Here is a 19549-nt window from a genome sequence, read left to right as displayed (position 1 = left end):
CATTTGATTTGTCCCTCTTCCACTGCTACAGTAGGGAAAATAAATTTGGAGATCAGGTAGTCCCTTTGCTCTTGGCTTCCCCCCGCAACTTTTTTTCCCCCTGGCAGCCTCTTCTCCCTCTCCTTAATCTCAGGCCCTGCTTTCCCTGAGCACATGTAAATAAGAAATAAATTGGAAGACAAAAACCTTCAAATTAAACATGGCTGTAGCAATTTGCATATAGTACCCATAAACATAGTTTATCTAGAACTGATACATCTTACCTTTTTTTTTAATTGCTGCAAGTTTTAGCACAGGCATTCCCTAAACACATTTTATGAGCAGCATGTCTGGCACCTATTTATAAGTAGTACAAACTATACATGATATTTGTTCAAGGTCCAATGGCTTGTGATTTATCACATAGTTCATTGAGCTAAGCCCCATTGTAGTCAACAGCATTTAAAGCCATGGTGACCCCACAGCTCAGCACTGCTCAGTATGTGTGTGTACTTCAGATACGCCCCCGTCCAAAGGATCCATGTGCTAGTTAGCCCCCACTCATAACTGGAATGGGGTGCTCGTGTCATGAGTCCTGGATACTTCAAAAATGTATATGCAGATGAGGTGCAGGCCAGCCTGCTCCGGCTTTATCCCGTGGAGGGTGGAGCCACACTAATATGCACCAGGCTGAAGGTGGGGGGGCAACAGAGGGATTCTGGATGAACTGTTTGGGGCCGCTGATTTGTGATGTTTGCTAGATATTTAAAGCTGGTGAAGAAACAGGAATCACTGAAAATGGGAAAGAAAGGCACTGCTCAGCTGTGGGAATAAAACAGAAGTCAAACTGTATGCAGTATAGTGGTTAACCATGACTTGAAAAACAGTCAGTAGTGATGAGGGCACTACCCTATATCTTACTTAAATGGGCTTCACTAATCTATCCTTATGGTAAGTTCCCATCAGCATCTCAGTCTTGTTTAAGCTTAGGGGTTTTTGGGCCCTTTCCCTTCTGACCCGTCTGTTTTATCTGCTTGTGGGCCCCTTTCCAGGATCGTGGTTCCTCCTGCTGTCTGGTCTGTATTCAGGGGGACTGACTTCTCATCTTATAGTAGGGGTGGGGGGGGTTACCCAGGGTCTCTGGTTTTCCTCTGGGGACTCCAGGATCTCCCCCTTTCTGCCTGTATCTCCATGTCTGAGCCTTCATTTTCCTCTTCTGGGACTCTTTCCAAATTGCACCCTTGGGAGTTTTGGGGTTCCCTTTTGCCTACTTTTCTGTCCTTTCCATTTTTACAGGCAGTTCATCCTCCCTCTCCTGTTTTCTGAGTTGCTTCACCATCCTTCTCAAGGCTATCACATTTTCCTGACCACGGGTTTCTTTCTCTTTTTTGGAGAGAGGTTTCCCTGCTGCCTCCTCCCTTGCTGGGCGGCTTTCTGCCCCCTTCTTCTGTTTCTGCCTCCTTAGTTGCAGTGGGGCGTTGTGTTTGGGGGAGTACTTTCTGCCTTCTTGGCCTCAGTTGAAGGAGACTCACTTTCTGGGGTTTTTCTCTTGTTTTCCCCTTTCCCAACTGTAGCGTAGGCTCTGAGACACTGTTCAAAGATGTTCCCCTCCTTTCAACATGTTACACTTCCATTCCTTCCCACACTCCTTGGCTTCATGTCCCATTTCCTCACATTGCAGCACCCCCAGGTCTGCAGGTCTGGTGCCATATCCCTGCTGAGGGAATACTTGTTTGTTGGGGACAGGGTTTGTGTGTTTATTTTTTTTAAGGGCCCCACACAGGTTCAGCATGTTTGGCTAATGTGGGCCATGTGTTTTTGTAGTCATGCTCAGTGTTGGTTGCATTAGTTGACTTCATGGCTGGTTTCCATTGCTGAGCATGTGCTGCTTTGGGCATCAGTTTAATGACAACCAATGTATTTAGTGAGATTTCCTTGTATATGATTATAAGAGGAGGGGCTTTTCCCTTCATGCCAATTTGAAGGAAAATCTTGTCTTGTATTTGAGTAAATACGGTAATATTCTCTCTTGCGTACTGTTTTTAAGATTACATAGTGTAGGTATTTCAGGTCTCTACAGTTCACATGCACCATTCTTAGGAAGGTTGCTGTAAATTTTATAGCCCATTTCTTACCTGTTAAGGCAAAACTCAAATGAGGGTTGGGGGGAAAAGAGAATTACTAGTATTTTGCACTACTGGGAATGAAAGGTGCCTCCAGTTCATAAGCAAGGTAGCAAAGTATTTAAAAAAGAAAAAAAGCACTATGGAATAAATGTTGTAGAATGAGGCAAGAAGCATGAAGTGGTAGAGAAAGGAGCACTAAAATTAATGCTGGTAGCAACTTTCTTTCATTCTGTGCTTGTCTTTTGTCTCTAGGAGGAAATAGAAGAGGATAGTGACCTGTCTGACTATGGAGATGAGGTGGATGGGAAACGAGATGCTCTTGCTGAGCCATGCTTCATGCTGATTGGAGAGATTTTTGAGCTGCGAGGAAGTAAGTTTTGAACCTGCTTGTTTCCTAGTGGACTTTATTAGACAAGAGGCTAAGAAATTATCGAACTGCTTGCTTTTATACTACTGCAGTGAAGGGAGAACTTTTTGCTATATAAAATACTGATTTCTATGAAAATTGTAAATATTTTTGCCGTCATTTATAAATCTGAAATTTATGGCTATGAGGTTAAAATTTAAATCACAGTAACAGTGCAACAGGTTGGGGCTTTTAAATTCAATATGTATAACTGTACTTTCTGTTTTTTAACGGTTTCCAAAAAGCAGATAGGATCAGTATGAGCTTTTGTTTATGTGCTGCATTTTTCAATTGAATAAATTATAAGGAAAAGACATGTGAATGTGTTATCAGTGAACATACCAGTGTCAGAACAACATGGCTTTGAGGCCTGTTATAAATAGCAGAAGTACATGATACACACAGCAATATAAAGATAAAATTATTATCCCATTTGGTACCAAGATCTTTCATCCCATTCTAAACTGAGAAACTGCCTTTTTTTTTCTTGTTTGCAAATGTGTCCGGAATAGCAGAATGCCGTAAGTCATGTTCTCTAGTTTTGGAGAACAAGGAAGACTTAAGTTATAATGCTGGACTCAGAAATGTAAGCCTTTTACATTTTCTTAAAGGGAAAAAATGCTTCTCCAATATGAAGCAAAAATTAACTATTTAGATAATTGCCTATAAATGAAGAGATAAAAAACGGAAAATAGGTTAAAAAGAATTGTTTATATACCTTTGGCAAAAGTCCTGAGGTAGGTGTAAGTTGTGGAGAGAAAATGCATTGGAAAATCAAATGATATCTTTCTGTCAAAGAAATAAAATAAAATTTATCATTAAGACACAGTGGTTTTGATGCTGGCTACATAGACATTTGCTAAGCATCATATTGTTTCAGAATACTTACTCTCTTTTCCTCCTGTTTTTTGTTTTAGTATGACACATTCTGTTACAATACATAGAAAACTGGAAATAGGGATTCCAATTTAACATGGGGGTTTTTTTGTTATTTTCGAACATGGCCTTGGCTTTTTTATGTAGCTTGTTACTGATAATGTTTTGGTGATCCTTGCATTATATCTGTATTTATGAACTTTCACTAGCAGTCCCTTGAGGAAAAAGTGGCAGGGTTGAGAAATGTGATGCAAGTACCATATTTACTCAAATCTAGGACTACCCTGAATTTGAGATGGCTCCCAATAATTAGATTCTGTACATGGAATATTTATAAATGTCATAATGTTCCATGTATAGAATCTAATTATTGGAGGAGGGTCATCTTTAATTCATCTCTCCCACCCCTAGGGCAGAGGCTGGTAGTGTGGAGAGGCCAAGCAGCTTGCCCTCTGCCCCCAGCTTGCCTGCGTCCTTGCTCTCGTGCCCAGCCTCTGCTCCACGCTGCCAGTTCCATCCCCATTCTAGCCTGGGACACAGAGTACAGCCCCAGCCCAGCCCCTGTAGCAGCCATGCAGGCTGCGTGCCACTGCTATATGTCAGGCTGGGGATGTGCTTAGTGCCCCAGGCTGCAGCTTGCATGGAACCTGCCATCACAGAGCAAGGGTGAGGAGGTGGGGGAGCAGAGGTTGCGCGGAGGAGAGGGAGATGGGTGGAAGAGGCTGCAGGAGGGAGATGGCAGGATACAGCAGCAGCAGGAGTTGGCCAGGACAGGCATTAGCTGTATCTATGACCAGACTCTGGGTAGGGGCTGTATCCCAAGCTGCAGCAGACACCTGGCCCCTGCGCCCTCACACGCAATTCTAAGATGAGGGCCCTTTTCCACATATGTTAAATGGGGGTGCAAAATCTTCATCTTAAACAAGTAAATATGGTAGTTAAAAGCAATCACTGAACCTTTCCATTTTCAGCCCTTGGACAAAAGGGGGACCATATGGATTGAATTTCTCTCCTATTCCCTGGTCAGTGTAGCTTTTGAACACAAGACACTCCTAAACTTAGCTCTAAGGGGAATGTTCCAACAGGCGCGCGCACGTGCAAGGGCATGCATCTCCTGCGGGACAAATAGTTGGTGCTTTTCCAGCCCACCATGTTAGGATATGGGCACACAAACAATGAAAAGGGACAAAAATGCATAAGGCTAGCAGCTTGTATCTACTACTGGGCAAGAGCCAGTAGTTACCACAGAATAACAGACACGCTGTTATTGTTCGTGTGCTCATGCCTTCTGAAATTCATTTTAACTTTTATAAAATGGACTGTAGAATTAATCCCACAAAATAACTCCTGATTTCATTAGCTTTGGGCAACCAGCTGTACAAGTTTAAATAACTGCCAAATATGAACGACCACAACAGCTCTTAACACAAGGCTTAGGACAAAATTTGAATTTAAGTGAAAATGTCACTATCAGAACAGTCTAAAGTGAGAACAGGTATCCCAAATGTGAATATTATTTCTTGGAAACCTGCTGATTGTGCAATGAGCTTTAGTTTTTTAGGCAGACGAGGTTCTTTGTTTAAATCTCATATCTTCTATTAGACCAACGCAAATAGCTGAAAAAATTCTTCTTAGCAATTCTTAGTGATTGGAAAAAATCTTCTTGGCTTTTGGGCTTGCTAAGAAGAATTTTTCAACTATTTGAGTTGGTCTAATAAAAGATATCAGATTTACCCAAAGAACCTTGTCTGCCTCTCTCTTTAGACCAACATGGCTACAACCCACACCCCTTTAGTCTTTTAGAAATGTGAAGGAACTACTAACGTATGAGAGCATAGCAGGAAAGGTAGGATAAAAAAAAATCAAAAGAAACAAGAGGATGGTATATGTAAAATTTTAAAGGTATAAAATTAATACAGCTAATCCTAGATCAACATATTTTATAGTGTGTTCTTGAGTAATGACTGTCAGACTGATCAAGTTGCTGAATGTTTAGCCTTTATTTTCTTCTCTTTCATTGTTCTAGTGTTCAAGTGGGTCAGAAAGACATTAATTGCACTAGTACAAGTCACTTTTGGAAGAACTATCAACAAGTAAGTAGCTATTGCTTTAGTTCTGATCCTAGAATCAATGCTCCGTGAATAAATAAGTTATAACAAAAGAGTTACTAGCAATCCCTTTACATAGTTGTGACCTAGCCATTGTTGTCTTTCTGCAGTTTCATTTTATTCAGATGTTAATCGGGGGAGAAGCAAGCACAGAAATTCAGTCAGTTATCCTTCTGCATGTATGAGTTATAACACAGTCCTAATACCAGGGTTATTTCACAGGGAAAGAGGCCTGTGTGGTGTATTTGAGAGCTGGGTAAAATCCAAGAAATCTTGTCGTGAACAATAGTTTTAAAAAATTGTCCTTGGTCAAAAGGTGTTGAGTAATGGAGGTCTTCTGCTAGCGGCAAATGCCCGTTGTAAGAGTGCGACTTTCAGAGTAGAATTTTGCTGTAAAATCATGGCGGTGGTGGAGCAATGTAGCTATACTAGTTCAGGAAATATGTGAGAGGCAGGGATTTTTGTGGGTGGTATCTTTTATTAGACCAATTGCTTGGGATAATTTTAAACAAGCTTTTGAATGCAGGGTATTCTTCTTCAAGTGACCTGAATTTTAGAAATGGGTAACAAGAGGGAGAGTCGGCACCAGGTTGCCAGCTAACCCCTTGACATAACATCAGCATGTACACCATGAATCATAATTCAAAAACTTCTGACTTGGCAAAATCTGTTACTCCTGTCTCCTCTATTGGCTTTATGCCTGTGGTCAACCAGCTTCTGTGCTTCTTCCCCTTCTTCCTTCCCTGCCCCCAGGGAGGAATACAAGAAGGATAAGTTTATATGTTGTGTCCCTTGAAAGTGCTGCCTGGGGCAGAAGGAGCTAAAGGACCCATTTAGTTCTCGGCTGTTTCACGGTCCCTGTCATTATTGAGATCAGTATTGGGAGCCTCTCTTAGTTACAGCAGTTTTCCTGAATTGCCCTATGAACCACAGCTGTGCCTGGAATCTCCTCAGTTTAGTGTGCTGGTTCTGTCTGTGGTTTACTTCCTGGGCCAGGACTTTCCAGGTGGTCTTTTGAAAATGTCTTTCCATATTTGCTACACTGGAGAAATCCTCCCCGACCATGTACAAGGCTTTTGGAGAATCTTTCTGTTGCTTTAGCTGTAAAATTACAAATCACAGATGAGGATTTCACCTTCCTTCCGTTAGGAGCTTGAACTCTATCATTTGTAGTTACTGTCACCCAAGTTAGCTTCCACCTTCACGTTCTCAGCCAATTCCTCCCTGTTTGAGCAGCAAGCCTTTTCATCGCCTATACCAAAACATTATCCCTGATACAGCAGAGCTTGCTGAACTGCCTATGCACTGCTGTATTTTCCATAAGCACATGGTATCTGGTTGCAATATAGCACTTCACTCTCCTCCTTTTCCTAACTAAGCCTTTGTGTTGCTACTGCTTTTAACGTGCATATTCCTTACCTTTTGATGGAAGTCATATTTTTGCCACTCCCAGTATCGCAGTCGCACACTGAAGCAATTTAAGTCCTATGTCTGGTTAGAGTGCACATAGCTTGTTTGTTTGGATCCTGGTCAAATCATCTGAAATCCTAGTATAATAAACTGGTACAGGTATATGTTGTCATACAGATGGAACCTCATTGCTTCCATCTCAAGGGACAATCCAGGGTGAAAAGGCTTGTGCTGTCTAAGAGTTGAAATGCCAAGGTATGACCTCTTCTCTTATTAAATTTCTTTTTGAAGACAAATACGTGACACAGTAAATTGGATTTTCAGCGAGCCAATGCTTGTTTACTACATCGGTGTGTTCCGAGATGCTTTCTGGCCAAACGGAAAACTGGCACCTCCAACAAGATCCAGAAGCGACGAGCAAAGCCAGGAGACCAAACTGAGAGCACAGCAAAAACTACTTGAAAACATTCCAGGTAAGGATATCACAGTCAGAGACATGAAAAATAAAGGTGCAGCTCAGTTTTTTCTGGTTTTGCCTGCCTTCTAAGGTTGGAACCTGTTACAACCGTGATAGATTTCATAGACATTAGGGCTGGAAGGGACCTCGGGAGATCATTGAGTCCAGCCCCTTGCCCAAAGGGCAGGAAGTCAGCTGGGGTCATAGGATGCCAGCAAGATAAGCATCCAATTTACTCCTGAAGGTGTTCAATGTAGATGCTTGAACCACCTCCGCTGGCAGACTGTTCCAGACCTTGGGGGCTCGGACAGTAAAGAAATTCTTCCTTATGTCCAGCCTGAAACAGTCTTGCAGGAGTTTACGACTGTTCGACCTAGTCATCCCTTGGGGCGCTCTGGTGAACAAACGTTCCCTCAGATCCTGGTGGTCACCCCTGATAAACTTGTAGGTGGCCATCAGATCACCCCGAGCCTGTGCTTTTCCAGGCTAAAGAGTCCCATGGCTCTCAGCCTGTCATCGTAAGATCTGTTTTCCTGACCTCTGATCATGCGTGTGGCTCTCTTCTGGACTCTCTCAAGCTTCTCCACATCCTTTTTGAATTGTGGAGCCCAAAACTGGACGCAGTACTCCAGCTGCAGCCTCACCAAGGCCGAGTACAAGGGGAGAATGACGTCCCGGGATTTGCTCGAGAAGCATCTATGGATGCAAGCCAGCGTTTTGGTTGCTTTACTAGCCACAGCATCGCATTGCAGGCTCACGTTCATCTTGTGGTCAATGATGACCCCCAAGTCTCTTTCTTCTGTAGTGCTAGCCAACGTAGCACTGCCGAGCCTATAAGGATGCTGCAGGTTTTTCCTCCCAAGGTGGAGAACCTTGCATTTTTCGGTGTTAAACACCATCAGGTTCTCGTCTGCCCATTTGCTGAGCTTGTCCAGGTCAGCCTGGACAAGCCTATCTTCTGGCGTGGATGCTTTGCCTCAAAGTTTGGTGTCATCGGCGAACTTGGCCAGTCCACTCCTGACTCCAATGTCCACATCATTAATGAAGATGTTGAACAGTATGGGTCCCAGGACAGAGCCTTGAGGGACCCCACTGGTCACAGGGCACCACGATGAGTGACTGCCATCAATTACAACCCTCTGGGTCCGACCACGGAGCCAGTTTCCCAGCCAGCGGATCGTGGTGGAGCCAAGGCCACAACTGGCCAGTTTGGCCAAGAGGTGATCATGGGATACCAGATCAAAAGCTTTTTTGAAGTCAAGATATATGACATCAATCTCTTCTCCCTTGTCCAGGTGATAGGTCACCTGGTCATAGAAGGAAATGAGATTGGTCAAACAAGACCTACCCGCAACAAACCCGTGCTGGCTGTCCCTTAGAATGTTAGCCTGGGCCAGTCCATCAAGGATGACCTCCTTAATAAACTTTTCTAAGATCTTCCCCAGGATAGAAGTCAGGCTAATGGGCCTGTAGTTAGCCGGATCCACTCTCCTCCCTTTCTTGAAGATCGGCACCACATTGGCCTTCTTCCAGTCTTCAGGCACTATACCAGAGCGCCAGGAGTTTTCAAAGATCCGTGTCAGGGTCTGGGCTATGACGCTCGCCAGCTCCTTGAGTACCCTGGGGTGCAGATTGTCAGGGCCGGCTGACTTGAAGGTATCCAGCTTCTCAAGGTGTTCCTTCACGAGGTCAGCATTTATGGAGGGTAGGGGATCCCCATCACCCGGATCTCCCTGTCCCATAGCAGGCATAGGCGTCCCGTGTGACTGATGAAAGACTGACGCAAAGTACCTGTTTAATAGGTTGGCTTTTTCCTGGGCGTCAGTTGTCAGTTGCCGCATCTGGTTTAGCAGGGGTCCAATGTTGCCCTTGCTTTTCCTCCGGCTCCCGACATATCTGAAAAAGGACTTTTTGTTGTCCTTGATGCTTGAAGCTAGTTGGAGTTCAGTTGCAGCCTTGGCTTTCCTGGTTTGCTCCCTGCAGGACCGGACCAGCGCAGAATAATCCTCCTTGGAGGTGAATCCCATCCTCCATCCTTTGTAGGCTTTCCTTTTTAGATGCAGGAGGTCCGCTAGGTCCCTGCCTTCTTGCTGCCTTTCCTCCGTGTTGGAATAGATTTAGCTTGTGCATTGAGGATCACTTCCCTGAGAAGCAACCACTCTTCTTGATCTCCCTGGGGTCATGGTCCCTGAGGGCCTGACCGACAAGCCTCTTGAGCTTGTCAGAGTCGGCTTTTCTGAAGTCAAGGACTTCTGTGTTGCTGACTGACTTGCCAGCTTTATGGCGGATGGCGAAGGTGATCAGCTCATGGTCGCTGTCACCCAGCTTCCCATCGATCACTAGGTCACCGATTAGGTCATCCCCTGTAGCCAGTACCAGGTCGAGCAGCACTTTGCCTCTCGTTGGCCCATAGACTTGAGTCAGGTAGAGGTCATCCACGCACGAGAGAAAGCTTTGCGACCGCTCGGATTTTGCTGAGTGATCTTCCCACAAGATGTCCGGGTAATTGAAGTCACCCATGACAACCAAGGTCTCCTGGAGCAAGCGGCCTCAGTCAGTTCCTGGGCGAACTCCTGGTCAAGCTCAGGACTTTGAGTGGGAGGTCTGTAGTAGACTTCCACCGTTGTGTCTCCTCTGCCGTATTCCCCATGAATTTTTACCAAGAGGGTCTCTAGCTGTCCATGCTGGTCGCCAACATCAGCTTGCAGGGACATGTAGCTTTTCTTCACATAGAGAGCTACACCCCCACCCCTTTTGTCAACACGATCCCTCCTGTACAGGGTATAGCCCTCTATACCCAGTCATGGGTGGAGTCCCACCAGGTCTCCGTTATCCCAATGACGTCATAATTCTTTGCACTGAGCAGGAGGACGAGCTCCTCCTGCTTGTTACCCAGGCTCCTGGCATTAGTGTACAGGCAGGCAAGTGTCCCCTTGGGGGCTCTTGCCTTGCCCACAGATTGTGCCAGGGCTGGGGCAGGGGTGGGCTCCCTTAAGTGCCTTGGTCTGCTGGCTTTGCAAGGGTCGCTCAGCGGGCCAGCAGTGGCAGTAGTCCCCCCATCCCCCAGCGGGCTTAGTTTAAAGCCCGGTGGAGGCCATCTCTTCCCAGCAGCTCACTGCCTCTCTCGCCAAAGAGCGGGCTGTGGTCATGGAAGCCAAAGCCTTCCTGATGACACCAGCTCCACAGTCTTTGGTTCACTGCGTGGATCCTCCTCTCCCTCCTCAGCCCATAGCCCGAGACTGGGATAATGGACGAAAACACCACCTGAGCTTCCAGACCCCTAAGCCCCGCTCCCAAATCCCTGTAGCGCCTCATGACCTGGCTGGGGGTGCTCCGAGCTGTGTCATTGGTGCCCACGTGAATAAGGAGCATGGGGTAGTGGTCTGTGGGCCGGAGGAGCTGCGGGATCCTCTCCGCAATGTCTCGGATGCGGGCCCCCGGGAAGCAGCAGACTTCCTGGGCTAAGGGGTCGGGGCGGCAGATTGCCCCCTCAGTGCCCCGCAGGATGGAGTCTCCCACAACAAACACCTTTCGCTTTGACTTGGGGAGAGCGGGGGCAGTAGCTGTGGTTGAGCCTGTGTTGCCTGCGGGAGCTGGCAACTGAGCAGGCTCTGCTGGGGCTGCAAGAGGTGCGAACCTGTTGCTAAGCTCTGGCGAGGGAGGGGCCTTGGTGCGGCGGGCCTTAGGGCCCTTGACCACCTTGGTCCATGCCCCTGACTGGGAAGAGGAAGAGGTCCCAGAGTCCTCCTTAGTCGTGGATGGAGACGGTGCTCTACCCTGTGGCTCCCGGGGGAGAAGGGCCTGGCAGTAGGAGTCTATCTCCTGCCCACAGTCCCTGATGGCATGCAGTCTCTGGACTGTGGCCTGGAGCTCCTCCAGCTGGCGCACCAGAGAGCCCAGTAGGGAGCAGACCCCGCAAGGGGAGGTGGCCATGCTCCCGGGCCCCAGAGCCTGAAAAAGGGACAGGCAGCCCCCATAGCCAAGAGCCAGGGTCTCCGTCTGCGTGGAGCCCGGGACCGTGGGCTCCGTCTGGGTGGCCGTCTCTGAGGTGCAGCCGCAGAGCCCCTGCCGACCCCCCAGCACAGCCGGAGGTAAGCGGGCTCATGGTGGGAAGGGGTTAACTCCTCGCTCCCTGGGAGGAGGCCGCTGCCTGGTGCTAGGCCGGGTCAAGCCCCTGCCCAGGCCCCTACTTGGCCCAGCCCCCCAAGGAGTGAGAAGAGAAGGAGTGGGGTACTCACCAGTCCCCCTCCTGTAGGGCAGGGCCCCCCTGGCTTTCTGTTGGCACCGTGCAGTCCTGGCACTACAGCTGCCAGCAGCTGGGCCTGCATGGAATGACGTGATGCAGTGTGCCAAGTAGCTGTCCCTCCTGCCCACCCACCTGCCGTGATGAATCACTGGCATCACTACTCCATGCTAGCCATAGTGGGAGCTTGGCCCAGGACAGCTGCCTCTGACCTTCAGTGTGGCAGTGGCAGCAGCTCATTGCAGCAGGCAGGACAACTACTAGGTGTCCTGTGCGGGCCCTGATGCCAGCAACGATGGTGCCAGGACTGCACAGCACCAACTGGAAGCTGGGGGTAATGGATGTGGGTAAGGGGTGCAGGGTGGAGGAGTCTGCATGCTCTCTGGCCTGGCCTTGGCTGCAGCAGAGCAGTGCAGGTCTCAGTCCTCCTTCCTCAGGCTCCTGGCAGCAGCTCATGGGCTGGATAGGATCAAATGGCATTTTTTCTCCCCCTTTCTACTCCCACCCCCAGCCCTCAACAGCTCACCAAAACTCCTTAAGTGGCCCTCCAACCATAATTGCCCACCCCTGACTTAAGTCCTTCATTGAATCTGTAATTTTACAGAAAACCTCTTAATGGTCAGCCATAAACTTCAATTTTTATCCAAATGTGATTTGAATACCCTGTTTCCTAATCTCCCTATCTCTGACATAGAGTAGGCTTCAGTGATCTATTTGGTTGCTTCCCAAAGATTTGTTATACATGCTGTTGATTTTTTTTTCTTTTAATGGATTTAATCTGTATTATTTTTCAACAGACAAACATACAGCACAAGATGTGCATAGCAAATACTTGGCATGTAAATTATAAAGCACATTATAATAGCTTTAGATTTATTTAAAGTCTAGCTTAATTATTCAACAAAAACTAGAAATTGTCTTAGAGCACACCTTTTTTATATAGCTAAACCATATAGGCTGAATTTCATGGTCAGATTGGCATTTATTAAAGTTCTTTTCCTATATGATATAAATTAAATTATTCATTTAGAAATTCATTGTTTTTCTGTGTGTGTTTGTGGAATATGGAAGTGTTTTAATTTTGAGAGACAAGACAGACAGTAAATACATTTTAATTTATTTTAGGAATCCATCTCCACTTGGGGCATGGTGGCAGTGTGTCTAAGGCATCTCTTTATAGCTTTGGAGGTATAAGTTTTAGCCCTGCTCAGACTTGCACTAAAGGGCACACCCATTTGACCCACCTGTAAATGGGTATCTAGTCAGAAGTGGCCAGACTTGAATGTCATCCACATATGCTTGCTACAGAAACTGGCATAAGCCATGCTAGCCTGATGAGTTTTATAAGATTGAGTGATTTAGTCATGCACTTCCTATCTTTAATCATATGAGTAGTCTCATTAAGTGATTGGTGATGTATCTGTTAGTCATGCATTTTAAATATTTTCTTGAATGAAGGCCCAGTGCATATTATTAACTATGTATCGTGTCACGTAGTATAGCTACTGTATTTGCCATTTAGTAATGTTCAGGCAGAGTTTTACTGACATTTAAGAGTAAGCTGAAGGAACATTTGTTTCAGATGCTCTGCTGAACCTGGTTGGACAACAAAATGCACGTCATGGTGTAATCAAAGTGTTCAATGCACTGCAAGAAACAAAGGCCAACAAGCATCTACTGTATGTAAGTGAATGGAAAATTACCTGTAATAAAAATTATCATTCTAATCTCTGAATCTTAATATGCCCAGGATTAGAACCAGGTGTGCTCAGACTTACACCTACAAACAAGCCATTTTCTTGCAGGCTTAGTGTTGATTCCCAAACTAGGGAGGACCCCCAAGTTGGTCATGAGATTAAGTGGGGATTGTGAGCTTGCCAGAAAATGAGTTGTTCATGCTGGTATTTGGAGCCTGACATACAGGTGAAGCTTGCAACTTGTGTAAGTTTACTTGTGTGAAGGTGTATTTGGAAACGACTGCTTCAGAACAGGGGTTGGTAACATTTTGTAGCAGGGCTGCTTTAATAGAGCTTAGCTTCAAGTGCAGGCCACTTCCAACCTGGCTTGTACTGCTGCCAGTTGCTGCTTCCCATTCCTGCAGTGCCACTGTCCTTTCACCCCACCACCCAGCCACCACATGGGTTATGTCCCCTGGACACCCCCTGCCCCGCCCCCCCCCGGTTTTGCAGGCCAGATAACTTGGCTCCGTGGGCCAGATGCCATTTTTCTCCCGTTAAAGGGAAGCTGTGAAATTCTTTATTTATTGTGTCATTTTGACTTCCTAATTTTATACATTGAAAAGGTGTTTTAATAAACTTCCTCTTGAAACAGAAATCCAACATAATGCTACTTTCTTGTTTGAGATGGCACTTTTAAATACAGCAGACCAGGTTCTCTGGTGGTGTTAAGTGATGTCACTTTGGCTTCAACAGAATTGCACTCAGATACATTACCTGGTGATTTGGTACCTGATCCCAGCACTCTCTAACCATTCCTTTCCTCAATTTGTAGAGGCAAACCTTTTTGGTAGGTATGCCACAGATTAGTCCTGTGCCCTCCCTGAGTGCCACTCCAATCCCCTTCCCCTGCCTGATCTGTTCTGCTTCCTGACCTGAGCTCCCTCCCCATTTGCCACAGTGTACCTGCCCCCCACTTCTGTGCACCTGCTGTGCACCACACATGGAGGGTGGCTGTGCTACTTGTGGCATGTGTAGCATAGGTTGGCCACCCCTGCTCTAGATGATCATAACCTGATATTTTTAATGTCCTAGTTTTGAGAAATCAGTTTGAGAAATATCAAAACTAAAGGGGATTCCCTGGCACAAAGAAATTAATTGTAGTGGACTAAGGAATGGACTAACTGAATGTAGGTTGATCTTATTATCTGTGATGCTCTGAGCACCTCACAAAAGAAGCAAAAATTTTCGTTTGTTGTCTGTATTCATTTGAATATATGTGGTGTGTGTGTGTATTTTTTTTTATTTTTTATTTTTTTTACTTCTCTTCAGGTCCTGCTGGAACTGCTGCTAAACGAACTGTGTCCTGAACTAAAAGCTCACTTAGAGCAGCTTAAAGTAGCCCAGGTTTGAATCTGCACAAGTGGACCACAAAATAAATGTCTATGTGTAATAATAGACATGAAACTTATTTTCCTCTTTTCCAGAGGACCAACTGAGGACTATTGATTATTTTTAGGGTTTTTTTCTCTAGGTTTATGTGAAGTAAACAGATTTGAAAAGATCTGATGCTGTAGTAGGGTAGAAAAACAATGCTGTATAGTTGCCAGTTTTTATTTAAATTGTTATATTTGATTACTTTTTTGTTTAAAATACAGATTGAAATGTAAATGTTAACACAAGCTATACAAATCTAGGAAATATTTTAAACATTTATGAAAAAAGTTTTGCTTAATTAGTGGTAAACCAATGAATGTTGTACAGTTAATTTCCTCATTGAGGATTTGAACATTCCTTTATTTTTGTGCATTGAAGAGCCTTGTTGTGCAATACCGTATGTAAAGTTATTGTGAAAATTTTATCTATTTTATTTTTACCAAAGATTTCCCATAGTTTAAAGCATTTGTAAGCAATAAATAATGAAATGGGATTGCAGTACATGATGTTAGGCTGTACTAGTAGCTAGTGAATAGACAGGACATTGACTAGTCTTACAAGGAATATTTACATTGCACTGAAGTCTGTGTCTAGCACGCATAACAAATTGGGGCATCACTCTAATGCATTTGGTTTGCTCAGAGATTGGTGATTATAAATTGCTCATTTCCTTGTTTATTTGATACTCAATTAAACCACTTTAATTGCACTCTGATATCACTCAGGGCTGCTTCACGTGAATGTCCCCCTTTCAAATAACCTTTAAATCTGTCTCTGATTTCATACAAAGGAAGGGAAACAAATGCATCTTTACAAAGCACTTTTTCATTTTTGTAAGAAAGTGAAATTATGGTGTAAGTAAACACATGAATAATTAAATGCCATCAAAAGTTGGTAGGTGACATTTATTTTTTTCTTTTAAACTAAACCAATACAGTTATGCTCTCTGAAAAAAACACTTTAATGTCAGTCTGGCAGTACTTAGGTTCTGTAGACAACATATATAGACAACATAATTTTTTTTTATTTACCACAGCAAGAATTCCTTTACAGTATAGTCTTGAATTTCTCATTTGACAGCACAGTCCTAAAAGGCTAGTTGAATTCTTCTAGAGATGAAAAGTTGCAACAAAATTGTTCAAAAAGTTTTTTTGCTGTAGAAATCAATGAGACTTGTTGGTTGATAGTATCTGAAGACACAGAGGGGAAAAAGTATCTCATGCTAGGAGACTGAGCATAATTCTGCTTCTTAGCTATGTAGTCAACCTGTTCTTTCTTGGGCAAGAGCTTGATGATATGTCAGCAAGAAAAACTGAACTTGCAGCATGGATAAGAATTAAGGAATTATGGTGCAGGAATCTATACACTAGCATAGAGGTATTTTTTCTATAATGTCTATAAATTGGATTTTCCGTTGCCAGTGGCTACCATGATTTAAACTGTAAGCAAAGCATCTGCCACGCATGCCAGTTCCCAACCCTGTATAGCTACCACCTAACTGTAATCTGCTAGGAAGTTTGGCTGCATTTCAGAGGCACAGACTGCATGCACATGTTCAGATGATCTGGGAAAATTCTCCCAGGTTTGTATTCCTCACAAAAAACTTACCCAGAGACCTATGACCAGATGCTCGAATGCCAAGCCACGGTGCAGGCAAGGAGCCTGTGTGTATGCATCTGAGCATGCTCTGCAGGCAGCCCAATCTGTCTGGTGACAGAGAGCTGTGCACAGGACAGCCCTGATTGGCTGAGCCAGACTGCCTTGCAGGCTGCCTTCCTGCCATGCAGTGAGGAGATTACGAAGGGCCTCCCTGCTCAACTGGAGCAGTAGAGAACAAGCCATGTAACACACTGTATCTCTGGACCTGTAGGGGAGGCTTGGAGCAAAGCACACTGGGATGCTGGAAGACTGCTGCAGCTTCTCTCAGAAGATACATTTGCAGAAGTTTGCTCTCAGGAGAAAATCTCTTGGGAGCCACTTCATTCTGGTTGTTTCAGGGTAATTTCTTCTCTGGAAGCAGCCATTTTTGCTCTAGGACAGAAATCCTGAATATCTGAACACTACTTGTGGCTTCTAAGTAGAAAGCAGTGACTCTCCCAGGAGAAACTGAAGGCCTAGATGTGGTAAAGTACCTGGCAGAAAGATGTGTGGAAAGGAAATCAGGCATCTTAAATTATTGATTACTAGTCAATACTGAATTTAAAAATACGATTATGGCTTGTGAACAGACTGAGAAAAGGGGACCTTTTATTTAAGTGCAAGTATTCAGACAGTTCAAGATTTTGCTGATGCTGCATTTTTAGAATTTGTAAGTAAATGAACCTGCCATTTACAGTTGCTCTAACGAAGTTGACTGTAGTTGGCCTTAAGGACTATGCACAGCAGTTTTAATTTAAGAAACATTGGCAAGCTGTGTCAGCAAAATATCTAGAGCATATAGTAAACTTTCTTACAATAAAATAAGAGAATAATTTTCCTCAACTAAGTAAGCAAAGTTAGAGCTGTTGAAAAACAAATCAATGTCAGCAAAATGTACTTTGTTCTAAGCACCAAACACTGTGCACAATCATCATGATTACAGATGGGTGAGAAACAATGAAACAGTTGATTATCCACCGGCTGCTGAAGACTGAAGATGGCTTACTACCTGAAATTTTACACAACACCGGAAGCAACTGGATTGGAATTTGCTTAAAAATGAAATGTTCTAAATTTTTCCATGATTAGCTGCCAATTCAAGGTCAGAAACTGTATCAGGATCCAGAAGGCATGCCTTTGAAAACAAAGAAAGGGGAGTTTTATTTTAAAGCCAAATCATGAAATGAGTTTGTACAGTACATTGACTAATCTACACTATAAACATTATTTGCCTGAGCTAATCAACTTCCTAAAATATTAAAGCCAACTCAGTAAATGATAAATCCCTTTTTCTAATTCTACCTAAGAAAATTTCAGCTGCTTTGCTCTGTGAAATCGGGACACTCAAGATGTAGATTGGACAAAAGCTGATTCCCCTCAATCACTTGTAAGTATGGTATGTCCTGGCACCTAAATCAAGAAACAAGATCTGTTTACAGGTGACTTTAAAAAGTGGGATCAGTTTCTATCAGCTGTAGAATCTGTTGTTAGATCCCTCTCTTCTAATATCTCCTTATAAAACCACATGGACCAAATTCAGTATCATTATATAGATAATCTGTTCCTGTTAGGCAGATATCATCTGAAGTGTGCAAATTAGGATTTATACATTTTCCCTTTATTTCTGGCCAGTTGTTCAATTAAATGACAAAAATTACTTTCTAAACAGAGTGAAAAATAAATAGATAATCTTGATCACTGTTCTTTGGGACAAGAGGACTGGCAATGGGAAACCAAGCCTTTTCACTTCTAGGTCACTGACTCAAATATACTGCAGGCCAGCAATGACAGAGTTGTATTTTTCTGATAGCTCTTTAGTGTCAAACAAGGTGATAGTTCTGCATCTAGGGAATAGGTGCTCACCTCCAAAATGCACCTTTTCATTTGGCACCCTTGTTGGCAATCTCAGAGAGGAGCACACATACTGAATTTGCAAAGGGTCTGAAATATGTTTTGCTATGAGTAGTTATTCTAAAGTAGGTGAGGAAATAATGGGGGTTTGTGGAAACTCCACCGATGTCTTTGAGCAATGGATGGTACTGCTTTAAAACTAATGTCTCACACTTTTGACTTAAGTTTTAGAAAATCAGCCTTTCTTTGGGATTTTTTTTTAATGACAGCTTTTCACTTTTTAAAGAAAAGCAGTTTTTGTCTAGGAACTACGATCATTCCTTTACAGGAGCCCTTGACTAAACTCTGTCCCGAGAGCTGAGTTTCTGTCAGTGGTATTGCACAGAAAACAAACAAAAAAAAACCAAGCCAGGATTATTTCAAAAGAAATCGGAAAGAAATATTATTTTAATCATTTTACAAATTTGTCATGCAAGTTTATCAACCCAATTTTAAATCATACACATTTGCTGTAGTGATTACAATAAGACTTTACTTGTTTATCAAAACAAATTACGTAAGTGGGTAAGCAGTAGGGGTGTGCAAATTGGGCTGTATTGGATTTGGATGTGGCCCAAATTGGGGGCAGTGATTCAATTTGTTGATTCGGATGATGGGCGACTGGTGCCACCTTAGTCAGGGTGGGCATATGCCCTCACAATGGCCAGTCAGCAACTGGGGGGGGAGTCCGCCCCCCCCCACAGCAAAACTCACTGACTGGGAAATGGCTGTAGCACTCCTGGAAGTGGCAGCGCTACATCCGGTGCTCCCACTCCCTGGCTGGCACTTGCAGGGGGGGCACTGGTACTCCTGCCTGCCCCTCCTGCCCATCGCTTAAGTGGGGAGCGCAGCCTGTGAGGGGGTGCACTGGCATGTGCACCCCCATACAGCCCCTACACATCGCCACTGATTCAGATCACTGTCCTGATTCGATTCGGCCGAATCCGAATCTGAAGAGTCAATGCTGATTCGGAGAATCAGTGATTCGGCCATAGACACAGCTTTAAATGTTTTTTCTACGTATCTTGAGGTACCAGGTGCGGCTTGTGAATGCTGTGATGCTGGGGTGGATGGAGGGTCCCACAGAAACATGGGAGGCCCCCCACACACTTGGCAGTAAACCTGGAAGTGGACCAGAAGTACTACTGGTCCACTTCCGGGTCCCCTGCCGAGAGTGCTGGGGACCCCACCCACCCTTCTGGCTTGGTGATCAGCTGTGGGGGGGACCCTGGGTCCCCCCTCAGACCTAGGAGTCACTGGGCCAGGGGAGCATGTGTGGGGGGTGTCCCCCATGTGCTCCCCG

General features: G+C 44.6%; 2 protein-coding genes across 4 annotated transcripts in view; one reads left to right on the top strand and one right to left on the bottom strand.

Annotated features, from left to right (window-relative positions):
• SNX25 (sorting nexin 25) overlaps window positions 1–15611 on the top strand; it is a 144601-nt gene extending 128990 nt beyond the window's left edge. For both annotated transcript variants that reach the window (XM_090036087.1, XM_090036088.1), the window contains exons 15-19: window positions 2358–2475; window positions 5414–5480; window positions 7197–7378; window positions 13188–13288; window positions 14614–15611. In XM_090036087.1, the coding sequence (XP_089892213.1) occupies window positions 2358–2475; window positions 5414–5480; window positions 7197–7378; window positions 13188–13288; window positions 14614–14694 (549 nt within the window). In that variant the 3' untranslated portion in view covers window positions 14695–15611. The remainder of the gene's footprint in view (window positions 1–2357; window positions 2476–5413; window positions 5481–7196; window positions 7379–13187; window positions 13289–14613) is intronic.
• A 142-nt stretch (window positions 15612–15753) lies between these two features.
• The window catches only part of LRP2BP (LRP2 binding protein), a 29145-nt gene continuing 25349 nt past the window's right edge, over window positions 15754–19549 (bottom strand). For both annotated transcript variants that reach the window (XM_090036093.1, XM_090036094.1), the window contains one exon: window positions 15754–17491. In XM_090036093.1, coding sequence (XP_089892219.1) covers window positions 17426–17491 — 66 coding nt within the window. In that variant the 3' untranslated portion in view covers window positions 15754–17425. The remainder of the gene's footprint in view (window positions 17492–19549) is intronic.

The sequence above is a fragment of the Crocodylus siamensis genome, chromosome 2 (assembly GCF_052110815.1).
Source record: "Crocodylus siamensis isolate JL-2025a chromosome 2, ASM5211081v1, whole genome shotgun sequence".
Lineage (NCBI taxonomy): Eukaryota > Metazoa > Chordata > Crocodylia > Crocodylidae > Crocodylus > Crocodylus siamensis.
The sequence above is the reverse complement of the archived record's forward strand: the minus strand, read 5'-3'. Positions and strand labels throughout refer to the sequence as shown.